This window comes from Magallana gigas, chromosome 10, assembly GCF_963853765.1.
Source record: "Magallana gigas chromosome 10, xbMagGiga1.1, whole genome shotgun sequence".
Lineage (NCBI taxonomy): Eukaryota > Metazoa > Mollusca > Bivalvia > Ostreida > Ostreidae > Magallana > Magallana gigas.
In genome coordinates, this window is record NC_088862.1 from 11,585,491 (window position 1) to 11,598,971 (window position 13,481).

The window sequence follows — 13,481 nt, forward strand, 5'->3', positions numbered from 1 at the left end:
AATTTGATAAAGAAAGCCCACATTTTGATGACTTGTTACTATAAATAACCACGGAAAAATGCAATTAAATCCTGAAGAGGTCGGTAATAAATGTTGCTCTTCAGTACATTGCAGTAGATTTGTCCTAACTTATATCCAAAAGTTGACTTTTTAGTATCATCCTACCTCTAGTTACAGTACTTTTAGAGTACATGTAATTGTCTTCTGATAATCATACCTTTAACTTTACAAGAAGATATTGTAATACTTTGCTGTTTAAGAACTCCCTTTCTCTGACTTGTATAACCACGGACACTATGGCCACGAGATCATCACTGAGCCATTCTTATTTAGATATCTTACTTACTTATCGTCTACTTTAATCTTTAATCGTATTTATTTTTTATTAAAAACCTTGGAACAATGAACAAATCATTAAAATCGATCCCTTAATTTAAATGTGCCAACCCTATGGAAGCTGCCATTGAACTTTAATCTATAACGTTACACCATCTATTCCCGTTTGTTTTATCAACTTTGCATCAGTATTAGCAAATCATGATACCTGCTCTAAATGTTAGTTCTGGAGAGTTTGAGAACATTTTTTTTACCATTGATTTTCCACTAAATTACAAGAAAAAACATCAAATGGAGGGTGCTCGTTAAAATCTATACGCTGAGGTTAGTGTCAGTACTTCCGGAAAAATCGAAACAATATCGATTTGAAGTCGTTCTTTTTCCTTTGACTTTCACCAAGTAAGAAATTACAAAACATGTCAAATGGAGCATTTTCGTTGAAATCTAAACACTTAATTTCCGCATAGTTGTGGAAATTGTCAACAGACGTCAAGTATCGTACGGTAGAAGATGTCTACCGTCATTAATTTGACATGGTAATTTGGGACTTAAGAGAATATATTTTAAACATCCCGATTACAATTAAAACATACATATTCAGTTGGCAAAGAGCTTGACTTGGAAGAAACATTTACTCGGGTCATTTTCAACTTTAAATGATATCAGAGTAACAGCTGTAATCTATTCAATAAAAAATCATTTATTTATGTATACGTGTATTTATTCTCTAGAATGACGTGTGAACCTAAACATCATCAATTTTGTTCAGTCGATTACTTGAGTAACAGAAAGGCATAAACCAGCGCTTTATTCAAAGTACTGCGTACAATTTATACGTAAACCAAACCGGAATTGATAGTGTGACATAAAAATAATAACTTTGGTTTTTAATACAAAAGAGTTCTGCGTCATGTCAGTTTCCACGAAATACGATTTCTCTAACTTCAAACATGCTTTAAAGCTTGAATATGTAGTTTATTTTCAAAACAATGTGGCCACATGTGATATTTAAACCACTTTATTTATAGAAATATAATATGATTTTGACTTCCCTTCCCCTAAATAACCTTGTAATTTCAATATCGCAGCTCTTGAATTTCATTTTAAACAAAAGAACGTTGATACGATTTCCCTGAATTCAATAACTATCTTCCAACTAGTAATCCGTTACACAGAAATATGCATAACAAACTCGATATGCGATCTGTTTAAAAATTCAGTAACTGACAAATTTTGTATAGTATTGTCACAAAGCAAAACCTGAATCAACTTCATAATCCTAAAGATCTGTGAACAAAGAAATGATTAAAAAAAATTCAGTCATAACAGGCCATTATAAAATCTCTTACTGATCATCAAAGTTTTTAAAAACTCATTAAACCCCCATATTCAAAGGATAAATCTGTTCAGGTTAAAAAAAAGCCCTGCTTTAAAAATAAACTAATCTGTTTCTGTGAGTTCTACGTTATTATTGCTTATCTATCGGGACAGAGCTTCATAGAAATATCCCCGGGCTAGTTCAGATGACAATTACAGAAAAAAATGTTCAATGGTTGACCGTTGTGGAACTACGTGACCTTCAAGTTCAATGTAGAAGACAAAATGGCCAGGGACTCGCTAATCCCAACAATGGATGAATACACATCAATGCATTTTTCACAATAGCTAACAGTGCAGTATTTACGATCAGGCTATTGAGGTAAATATCTAGAAAATGTTTTCAAACAGTCTTTTAAGTACATTATACATAATGACGCCATAATTGATTAGATTTATATTTTTCAGTACTTAATGATTAGAAAAGATTGATATGGAGAAAAAATCAATTTCATGACATTTTATTTGAAATCCTATAGAAAATCTCCCGATACTAATTATATAATGTTCAATGTAATATCAATTTATTAAAATGGTTTTTGGAGAGAAGAAGTTATGTTTTCAAAAAAGGGAAAAGATCTAAGATACATTGGCAGTTTCCTTCATCCTTCCTAAAGCATCCAAAATGATTGTTTTAAATGCAACCTTCATTATGTTTATCTTAAAATAAACCCGGTGAACCTTATAAAAGCCAACCTGTTCTTAGAAGGATCACTGAAAGAATTTGTATTTCAAATTAAAAAAAATCGATTAACTCCTTCATTTTAATAGATCTTGATATTAAAGGATGTTATTACACAGACAGTTTCTTTGTAATGCATCACCCTTAGCTCATTTTTGATACACAAGGACATTTTGATCCATTTTGTCTGTGTTGAAGGTATTCATTAACAGTGGGCTATTTTTATTACAATGTTCCCCCTTTTAGAGCCCTGTTATTTATATTCCCACAAACAAAATAGACCACACAGCCCCTCTGTCTCGTGAAAACATGAACCTTTCTACATGTAAGTAGAAGTATAAAATAAAGACAATATACTGATAAAGACAGAGTAACATCAGGAAATATGTCTGCACCTTAAGATTTCAAAACGGAAGTAAAGGTTTGTCAATGTTGGTTTCTCTTTAAAAAAACATCTACTTAGTCATAAAAAGAGAAAATTTATAAAGTCTACAGTGTAAGTCCACAAGTTGCTATTTCCTTGGACCAAGTGCTATATCAAGAGCTGGCCATTAACTGCGAGTAGCATTTATGAGCTCCATTATAAATGTTCTAAAACGTACGTAATATTTTGCACTTAAAATGGGACATATAAGAGCTATCATTTCCTTATTCCCGCCTTTCCATAAAAGATTTTTAGATTAAATTTGTAAAACCTAGTGAACCAACACACGGTAAATTAAGTATTTTTTCATGCGATTTGTTATTTGAACCATTGAATATTCATTTTAATTTCTGTCTGCAGAGCTTTAGATTAAAAGGAAAACATTCGATACTGTGACGTTTAGACGTTTCGAAGAATTATGAATTTTAGTACATTTATAAAGAAAGCAACAACGGTAGTGAAGCAAATTGCTTTAGTCACCTGCATTTTTACCTTCAACCAAGGTAAGTCTTTATATTAGATATTATGACTAGATAGTTTAAATGCACAGTGTTATTTATAGTTGTATTCTGACATTTTTCACATAATAATTTAACATGTGGATTTTTAAAAAAAGAAACGAAATCTTAATATTATATCTTATATAAGCAAATAATTTTGAAATAAAAATTCATATCAACTTTTCCTCTATTTCATGAAAGGAAGGTTGAAATTATTTGATTAGTACTGAGCTATGTTCATATTTATTATGTAAAACCTATACTCCACATCTTAATTGTGACATCCCATGTGACCACCTTGGTCTTAAACTTTTGCTTTTCTATATCATTTACAAGTACATATGTATTATGAATGTTGACAATTAAAACTCCGATGTTCTTGAAGATATTACTGTAAATATAAAAACTACTTTCTCGAAAGAGGAAAATATAATAAATTACAACAATCTCAAGAGTTGTTATATTGTGAAGTATTTGCTATTAGTGGCTATAAAAATCTTAAAAGGAAATTATAATTGTTGACACCTCTTTGTAATTGCATTAATCTTATGGGTCAGATCGATATTGAGATTACAGGCGTCAAAATCTGCAGAACGCTCGTCGATTTAAAAAAAGGCAGCATTTCCTAACAAATTTGGCTTGCAACTAATGTGCATTTAACAGATCAAATGCCTGTAAAAATACGGTTTGTCATAAGATTTGTTAGCTACTTGAGTCATAGATTGACATTGTTTCTTAGGTGAAATATGGCCAACTAGCTTCTCGTTTTACAGACAATTTTATTTTTCGATTCCTTTGAGGCAAGTCTGGTTACAGAATGAATAATTATTGTTTATGTGTTTTATGTACGAAAAGTTAGATATAATATAAGATTTGGCGCTGTTTTCTTTTTGTAACTTCTAAACATGTCTACGTCGGTAATTAGGTATACGAAATTTTAAATTGTCACATAGTAGGCGCTTAATCATTCAATTGAATAAAAGTATCATATCTATGTAGTGGAGTTCCAGTAATGAATACATATGAATCCATGTGAAAACAAACGTCAATTTTAAATTGTTGCTATTTCTTGGCCATCGGAAAATCATTTTTCGTTAAATCAATTATGAAGTGATAACGGTTCTAGCATCAAATAGGCACTTTGGGATTATTTACTAGATCTTAACCTGAAGAAAAATATAATAAGGAATAGCATGCCTTTTTATCTTCTTTCTAAATTATATCCCTTTAAAGATGGGCTGGCCCGAGTTAAATTAAACTTTAAGTTTTTTTTTATTTGTAGGATGACGCGTGTATAGTTTGGTTAAAATTTATACAGTAGTTCTTGATAAGTCAAAAATATGAAAAGGTTTACAGACAGACGGATAATTGGACAAACGTACATTAGAAAAAAGAGACATGAAAAGTTAACTTATACTTTCAGCTCAAGCTCAAAATGGGTATATAAACATATTCCAATCGCAAATCAAGAGAAGATCCTTAACATACTTTGGACTATTTAATAACATTTATCGAAAAATAATGAAATTCAAGATATCTTTGGTGCATTTATCAGATTAATCTTATTTTGCAGGACTAATAGGGTCTGAGTACATTGTGAACGTAGCGTCTCAATCCACACTGGTGAATCCCGGAGATAATTATGTGGCGTACTGCAATATCCCTGGCCAAGGGGCCCTCGACATTATCCAGAACTTAAAGGTCACGTGGTTCCACAACGGTCAGGCCCTGACCAGTCTGTGTGAGTTCCTGTCATCTCATCTCACCCAGAAGTATTCCTGCAAAGTTCTGTCACCACAGCAGAACAACATCAGCTTAGAACTCACAGTATTAAGTAAGTGTGTGAAATAACCCTGCATTTTTAAAGATCAGATTGACGATTTGGAATCGAGAGAGTTGAATCAAATTCTTTGGGGTTAGTTATTATCTAGATAAAAAAAATAAGAATAAAATTGCGTCGATTTGATTTTGCACAATTCTGTAGATATCGTTTACTGTAGATTCCTTATTTTACGCGAGAACTTAATTCCGCGATTCAACCGTTTGCGATCAACTCAAGAGAGCATGAAATTGCGAATGCCAAATTTTTATTATAGTTTCGGGTTGTTTACGTATGTCCGAAAAATGAAAGCGAGATTTTAAAATTCGCGTGTTGTGCATCTCGTGATTTTTCACGGATTTGTATTCGCGCGTTTAATTCTACAGTATTTCATCTTAATCTAATTGGTTGGTTTGATTTGTTGGAACTAAAATGCGGAACCTTTGATATTGTAATTACAAGGTTATAATCATACTTGTGCATTTATGCAATATTGCAATAACATGATGCAGATTTCAACATATCATTGGGATTTTACAGTAAACATTATCTGCCCTTATGATAGGTCTTTTTGTGTACAGGGAGATTTTGATAAAGGATTCTTTAATATTGACAAGAATTTTGTTTTTGTAGATGTTCAGAAAGCAGATGCAGGGAACTTAACCTGTAAGGTGTATGAGAAGGTCAAGGTCGGTTACCAGTGGGTCAGGGATGAATTGGTCACCATAAAGTCACTGCCTATACAAGTCAGAGGTAAGAAGTAATCTTTAAACGTTTACAAAACCTTCTAGAAAAGCTAATGGTAGGACTTAGGTGAGTCTACTTTAGAAGTACTGTAAACCAGAGATATGATTGTAAAACTACGACCTTTTCATAAGCTTCTGTAGGATGTATCAGACGTCCGCGTCAATTTGTTCCCGCCCATTTCAAACGTTTTGACCTGTTGCATTCATCTCCATGTACCTAATGTTAATGCTATACATATATTAGAATAAAAGTAAATATCAAAGAAAAAATCATAATTAAGATTTTGAGATTTTTAAATTTCAATTCAATGGTACAGTGGCTTATACAGCGCTTATACATTGTTCTAACATATGTATTTTGTTTAGAAATTGTGAAATATGTGATATTTAGAATTTATTATTCTACGTTTAATATAGAAGTCACCGACCAACCAACCCCCCCCCCCCCCGATTCTTAAAATCATTTAGTTTTTCTGGTCCGATTTTACTTGATCTTTGATCTTGGGCCTTTAATTTCAACTAAGTACCATTCTAGATTACTGTACTAATTATAATTAATTATAGTACAAATTATACTAATTATAGTACAAGTTGAAAAACACTCTTCAATTAAGATTTAGACAAAAACAGTCTTTTATTATTAGGGTCTTCCGTCTTCAGCGGAAGACCCGTCTATTCTTATTGTTATTAGGGTCTTCCGTTTACAAAGGAAGACCCTTTTTTTTTCTTCGGTTTCTTTTATTACAGGTTATTAGACCTGTTATGAAATCAAAAGACCTCTTATTTGATATGAAATAAAATGGGACTGGTCCTTAAAATTAAGGATCCTACAAGGTGGATAATCCTTCATCCATCGCTCTTTTAGATCACATCTGCATTTCCTGATATGTTTTGTTGATGAAGAGATAAAAGGCAAGGTCATTTCCTCTTTTAAAAATCGGACGGAAGACCTCCTCGTTGCTCGCAACGAGATCGTGTCTAGTTAACAGTCATTTTTGCTCTTGTTTCAATAAGTTATATTGTACAATTATAACCCTATAGAACCTATTAAGACTATTAATGCTTCCATAAATTACATTGTACTAAAAGCCTTCTGTATTTTCATACGTTATATTGTACTATCACTTTTATAGCACCTATCAAGACTAATTTCAGAAGTAATAATGAATTTTTAACATTACAGATAAAATTGTCTTTTCACCGTTACAGACCCAAATCATTTATTTTTACTATAAGAGCGCCTAATTTTGTATTTTCACCAATAAAGAGCTTAATTGTATGTGCGTGTGTGGGTTTTTTTTTACATTAGAGGGCCTAATATTGTATTACGACGATTAAAGAGTATAATTCTGTGCGTATTTTTACTATTAGGGAGTATTATATTGCATGTCTACCATAACAGACCTTAATATTGCATTTTCACCATTACAGAGCCAATCAAAAGTATGATGTTCAGGTTTGGCGCCAACAAAGACGAATATCTCACCGTAGACAACAATGAGGCCATTCACCAAATGGAGGTTTTATCTGGCAAGTACGCCCCCTCTTGTGAGGCGATGGGTGGCATGCCAAAAGCCAATATCCAGATCATGATGGGCGACCAGATGATGCAGGGGAAGATCATGGACATAGAAAACAAGATGGGCACGAAATTTGTTGCCGATGCGACAGATTTCAGAGGTCAGTAGCTAACTTTGGTATTGTGATGGGGTTAGGTGTGTGTGGAGAAATGATTACTAGCCAACCCAACTGGTTGGGATCTTTGGGTCTTGTGGTATTGTTCAGGCCTTAAGAGCTGGCTTGTGTCTGTCCTTCTCTTCCTTTAACAAATTAGCGGCTCGTACGGCGGGCTATCCACTGTGGAGAATGTAACAAAATAAATTCAGGTGGTTTAATCTAAGTGGATTGAAATTGGGTTCAGGTACTGTGGTTTCATCAATATTCTTTGAATGCCAATATTCGTTCATTTTGTTAAACAGTTCATCCACAATTTTTTTTGACGAAATGCAATATCAAATATCAAAGGACTATGTGCGGTATGGTCAAATATCTGCCCCCGATTTCAACCAATCTATAAATAGTATCGTATAAAAATGAAATCTTCATAAATCATTGTAAAGAGGATGCCTATAACTTTAATAATTATTTTAGTCATCATTGCTCACTCCCTGTTTATCTATGATGTCACCTAAATGACCTAATTCCCGCAAATTTGCAAACAAATAAAGATATTCTCATTTTTACTCTATATTTTGCATTCGGAAGTATAGAGCGCAGGTCTCCTCAAGTGCGATTTTAACATATGTTTTTCTTCATATAGTTATACATATTGTACTAAAAAATGGTACTTGAGCAAGCCTGCGCTCGATGTTTCCTAGTCGAATAACCATTGGAAAACACCCATATTTTGCTACAAAACATCAATTTATCAAAATAATGCAATATTCATTACGTCATTTCTACATTATGACGTCACTGTAGTGATAACCTTTTACACTTTTATTTCCAATATGATTTTAACTTTCTTTCACCTTATTTTAAAGCTCTTTCTAAAACTTTGATTTTGGGGGGCAAAAATTGCCTAAAACCGCACTTAGTCCTTTCTGGGACATGAAAGCGCAAAAGACTGGTACTTCTCCCTGGTTTCCGACTGCTATGCAAACGAGAGTCATTGACTCCCCCAGAATGGAACACCAGTCTATCGCGGTATCCAATTTCAGCAGGAGGCCGAGACAATGTTGAAATAGTATATTGTCTTAGGGCACAACACAAAACATCAAGTGACCACAGCGGGCCCTGAACAAGCAACCTTTGAGATACAGCTTTAACTCATATGACCAATAACCCAGGACAAGTTCATTTGCCATAAATTTGTATTACATGTACAGATCCTTGAATTTGCCTTTTTTTTCTTTTACTAAATCACAAATATTGATGCCCATTAATACTGATAAAGCCACACTATCAAGAAAGGATAACTTGCTGGTCAAACTCGATTTGATCGTTTTGTCGTGAAATTACGCAAAATTAGACCAGATTACCCCTTGATTAGTCCCAGCAAGTTCCCCTCCCTATTTCCTGGTACACTATTAAAAAAGTTAAATACTTGCTTAAAAAGTATTGTTTATAAACAATTAGTTTTAGATCATGTTATCCTTTTGTTGTTTTTTTTAGCTCGCCTGAGCTGAAAGCTCAAATGAGCTATTCTGATCACATTTTGTCCGTCGTCCGTCTATCCGTCCGTCAGTCTGCAGCTGTCCGTCTTTCTCTGTCCGTCCGAAACTTTTTACATTTTGAACTTTTTCCCTAAAACTGCTCGGCAAATTTCAACCAAATTTGGCACATTTTGATTGGAAGGCAAATATAAATTGCAAAAATGAAAGACTGATCTTTATTCAAAGCGGAGAAAACATTGAATCTGTAGAAAAACGGGGGTGCATTTTTAGAAATCTTTTTCTCAAGAACTACTGAGTCAAATTCAATCTAATTGAGCGTAAGTAAGCCTTATGGAAAGGAAAATATAAATTGCAAAGATTATGGGCTAATTCTGTTTCAAATCTGAGTTATTACGAAAATAATATTTAAGGAAATCAGTTTATTGCTTCGGGTTCGGTAATCCACGAGTCTTGGTAAAATGGGTTGGCAAAACCGGGCCGGGGCAAAACAAAAGCTTGGCAGTTATTAATCTGTCAATCTCATTATAATTTTCAGTATATGTTACGGACCAGTAAATTTGTATTCGCTGTAAATAATGCTGCAAAACAATGCGTATTTTAGAATTGACAATTTCCGATCAGCCCTGGCATTTATTTTGTCCCGGCCCGTTTTACCATTTTACCAAGACTCGTATTCTATACTTCTAAAACGAGGTTCTTTGTTTAAAGCAGCCATGACATTATGATAAACGGGTCGATCTGACAATGATGAATTTGTTATGCAACAGTTCGCGTACCAAGGGATGCAAATAACATTGGTGCCGATTTTGTGAAGTAAATTGAGGCTAAATATTCCAATGCGATGACAGTTTTCACATATGACGGTGGTGTTAGCTTGAATTGATTTTCGTTTCGTTTTCATTATTTATGGTTTGTAATCGGGAAACTATCGTCTGTATTTTGTAATTTTTACGTATCAAATCAAACAGAGACTTCGGTAAATCAAAGAGTTAACTGTTTACCTGAGCGAATTAATCAAAATCTGGTGTATTAACAAAGTACTAAAATACAATTCATTCTATCGGTAATTCGGTATGATCTTTTGCGTAATGTTGAGATGCTCAGCATTTTCTCGAGTTTATTTAGTTTAAATAGAGTTTAATATCCCTGACAGAAATATGTAGATATATACATGTATATGTTTCATTTTGAAATATAAATTGTGCTCTTTATTTGTTATAGCGCATGTTTCTTATGTTTAATTGTTTACAATTTCTATTTACTATCCATATTTGAGTGCTAAGCTTCGTATTATAAGCAAGATACAGAGATTAGTTCACAATTCTATGTTTGTTCACAGATCTGAGGCCATTATTTTTTCCATTTTAAATGCTGAATAGAAAATACTAAGTTAAAAATCTTATGCTGAATGTAATAAACTCCTGAGACTCAAACCTAGCAGAATTGTGAGCTCTGTATCTTGCTTATTATTTTACGATTGACGCTGAAATTTTCGTTAATCATTAGAAATGTCTCGCTAAATGTGAAATACTTGTACAAAAGATTTAAAGGATGATATGCTGGATATAACTACTCTCGGGGGCTCCCTCTTTATACAATGAATAATGTGAACTTGACATCAATTTTGATAGTTTTTCAGACACGAGTGAATAAAAACGATACCGTTAAAACAGTTTCCATAGGTCTGACACATTTCTGTTGCGGGGATAAAGAAAATATTGCTATTCTTAAGAAAAAATTACAGCGGAAAATTATCCTGGTTTGTAGCCATTTGTAATTTTTGAATAAAGATGAAAATAATGGGTGGGCCTCAGTAAAATAGAGAGATATGCCTGTCAATATTGTAACATTGATTTTTATAGTTCTTTAACACGTCACGTGACAACATTTTTCATTCCAGTGTATTCATCAATCAAGTGTGAGTAAAGTTATAAAAGTCACACGAGTATACGCGAGGTAAACAACAATCGTTTTATTATAATGGAAAAGAGAAATTAAATTTTTGAATGTTTTTAATTGAGGAGTTGAGTGCATTAAGGTACAATCTTCTTCTTCTCATCTATAGAATATTTCAAATAAAATACAACATCTATTATATTATATTTTAAAAAAAAATACAATAACTAGTAAGAAGTTTAGGAAGAAAATGTACCTTTATGCTCTCATATATATTGATCGCTTTATAAAGTGGGGGGAAAGGGGGGAGAACAAAAATATGGGGAATTGGACGTTAACAGTGTACCCTTGCCAAATGTTTAGTTTTATATCTTGCTTAGGATTTTCATATTCTGGGTAAAAATAGTATTCCATAAAGGTACAATGTCAAATATTACTTGTATGCAAAAATAAGTGTAAATTTTGAATACTTTACAATATTTATGTTTTGTTATTCTATCGCGGGGCCATATGGCACAATATCTTTTGAACGTCCATTGTTGCTCAGGTGAGCGATGTGGTCCCATGGGCCTTTTTTAAATTACTGATAGTTTGTAATAATCTGTACATCATATATATCATGTAATATATTATAACATTGAATCATGATTTTTTTAAGTATACACTCTCATAACTGCAGCGGTGTGTGCATACAAATTGAGTAACGCGCGTTAGCGCGTTACTCAATTTGTATGCACACACCGCTGCAGTTATGAGAGTGTATACTTCCAAAAATCATGATTTAATGCTTATATTTACATTTTTTAACTTCTTGCCTTGTCTGCAAATGTGATTGATACCTTAAAATTCCTATCTTATCCTAAGGGTAAGTTAATATTAATGGAAGAGCCACAGTAACAGCCACAAGCGTGAACTTTGATTTTCGCTTGTGACGTTGCAGTTTAAAGCGTTCAACGTTTGTGACGTCATAATAAAACTCGTCAATTTGACCTTTGACTACTTGTTGCATTTAGAGGCATTTAAAGATCACAGAATTTAATAGAAAAACACAGTAGAATGTAAATATATACTTTTTATTACCAGCATAATACTGTTACTTTAACAATAATTGGAATAATTAAAAGATGTTATGAAAATGCTCATTACGACAATTGTTACTTATTTTGCATTAAATAAACATCCGTGTGTTGCTTGGATACTTGTAATAAGTGAGTATATATTAAATTGAGATAGAAATTTGAATGTTGTTTTGTGCAGGCAACAGCCAAATTAATGTAACGTGTACTGCAGAAGTTGAAGGACTACCCAACTCAGGAATGCAACTAACCTATCGAGTAGTGGTCAGACAAAGTAAGTAGCTTTTTTAAATTATGTTATATTTATCAAACTGTAGGAATATGTCAATAATTTTTAAGCAATAGAAAATTTTTATCAGTGAATACAGTGTTATTAAAAATTATCAATTAAATGTTTTCTTTTGTGATTTAAAGGTAGCGAATTATTAGAAAAAATGTTCTGCAATGTTTGATTTCTTTATTGATTTCAATAATCAAATAAAACATTTTATTGTTTATATTTACATTTTTTCTTTAACAAATTATTGAATAGATCATAAAAAGTAGGTACATGTAAAAGTAAATGAATTCTTATCAATGTACATTGGTACTTTAAATAAAAGAAATAGCCAAATCTTCTTACAATGTATACAGATATTTGAGTCTGCCTCATCATGATTTTTTTGTTCAGCCCAGGATTTTTTGGGGGGTTGCTCACCCCTGCGAATGTTATTGTCCTTTAAATTTAAACCACGTGGTTTTATTTTACCCTTAGAGTTTTGCAGTAATATAGGTACTTGTAGTCGAATATAAAATCTATACGTTTATTGATTTTAAACATTAACTCCATTAATTGGTGGATAAAGTAAGTTTTAGAAACTAATGTGACAATAGAAAATATAGTTTTTTTCTGCTCTCGCTACAATTAACATGCTTAGTAGCGACCCCCAGGATTAATTTTAAATCTGCGCCTGATCAATTAATAGCATCGGTAGTGAAACAGACTGTATTATTTTATGCAAAATGTTTCTTGAATTGGCTCGATATACTTAATTTTAATTCAAAACAGACACGCATTCTTTTTTTTTTAAAGAAATTTAAAAAAAAAAGAATTTTAATGCACACCAAAAGCATCAAACATGGCTTTGATTGTTTTATTTTCAATTACGAGTAGAATGGTTGAACACGAATAATAACTCTGTTGTGAAAATCATCATTTAGATTAAATAACCGCTAGATGATGAATAAAGACAATATCCTAATATACGTTCATGTTTAAACATAAATTAAAGTAGGATATGATATGAAGAACGACCAGTATTTACGTATTTTGAGAATATTATCCGAACACATATACTTCCGCTCGAAATTTTACAGGAATTGAACAAATCTCGTCTCGTTAACTTTCATTCGAGCACCTTTGGATTAATTACACACTTAACAACGATAGAGAAAACATTCTGAACACAA

At 32.6% G+C, this 13,481-nt stretch overlaps 1 protein-coding gene across 5 annotated transcripts in view; it reads left to right on the forward strand.

The window, feature by feature from the left end:
• The first annotated feature begins 2,478 nt into the window (after window positions 1-2,478).
• LOC136269724 (uncharacterized) overlaps window positions 2,479-13,481 on the forward strand; it is a 31,241-nt gene continuing 20,238 nt past the window's right edge. For 2 of the 5 annotated variants that reach the window (XM_066074162.1, XM_066074160.1), the window contains exons 1-5: window positions 3,052-3,322; window positions 4,893-5,153; window positions 5,772-5,891; window positions 7,316-7,564; window positions 12,214-12,306. In XM_066074162.1, the coding sequence (XP_065930234.1) occupies window positions 3,238-3,322; window positions 4,893-5,153; window positions 5,772-5,891; window positions 7,316-7,564; window positions 12,214-12,306 (808 nt within the window). In that variant the 5' untranslated portion in view covers window positions 3,052-3,237. Of the gene's footprint in view, window positions 2,994-3,050; window positions 3,323-4,892; window positions 5,154-5,771; window positions 5,892-7,315; window positions 7,565-12,213; window positions 12,307-13,481 lie in introns of those variants that run through there. The other 3 variants (XM_066074159.1, XM_066074163.1, XM_066074161.1) reach the window with 3 other exon arrangements.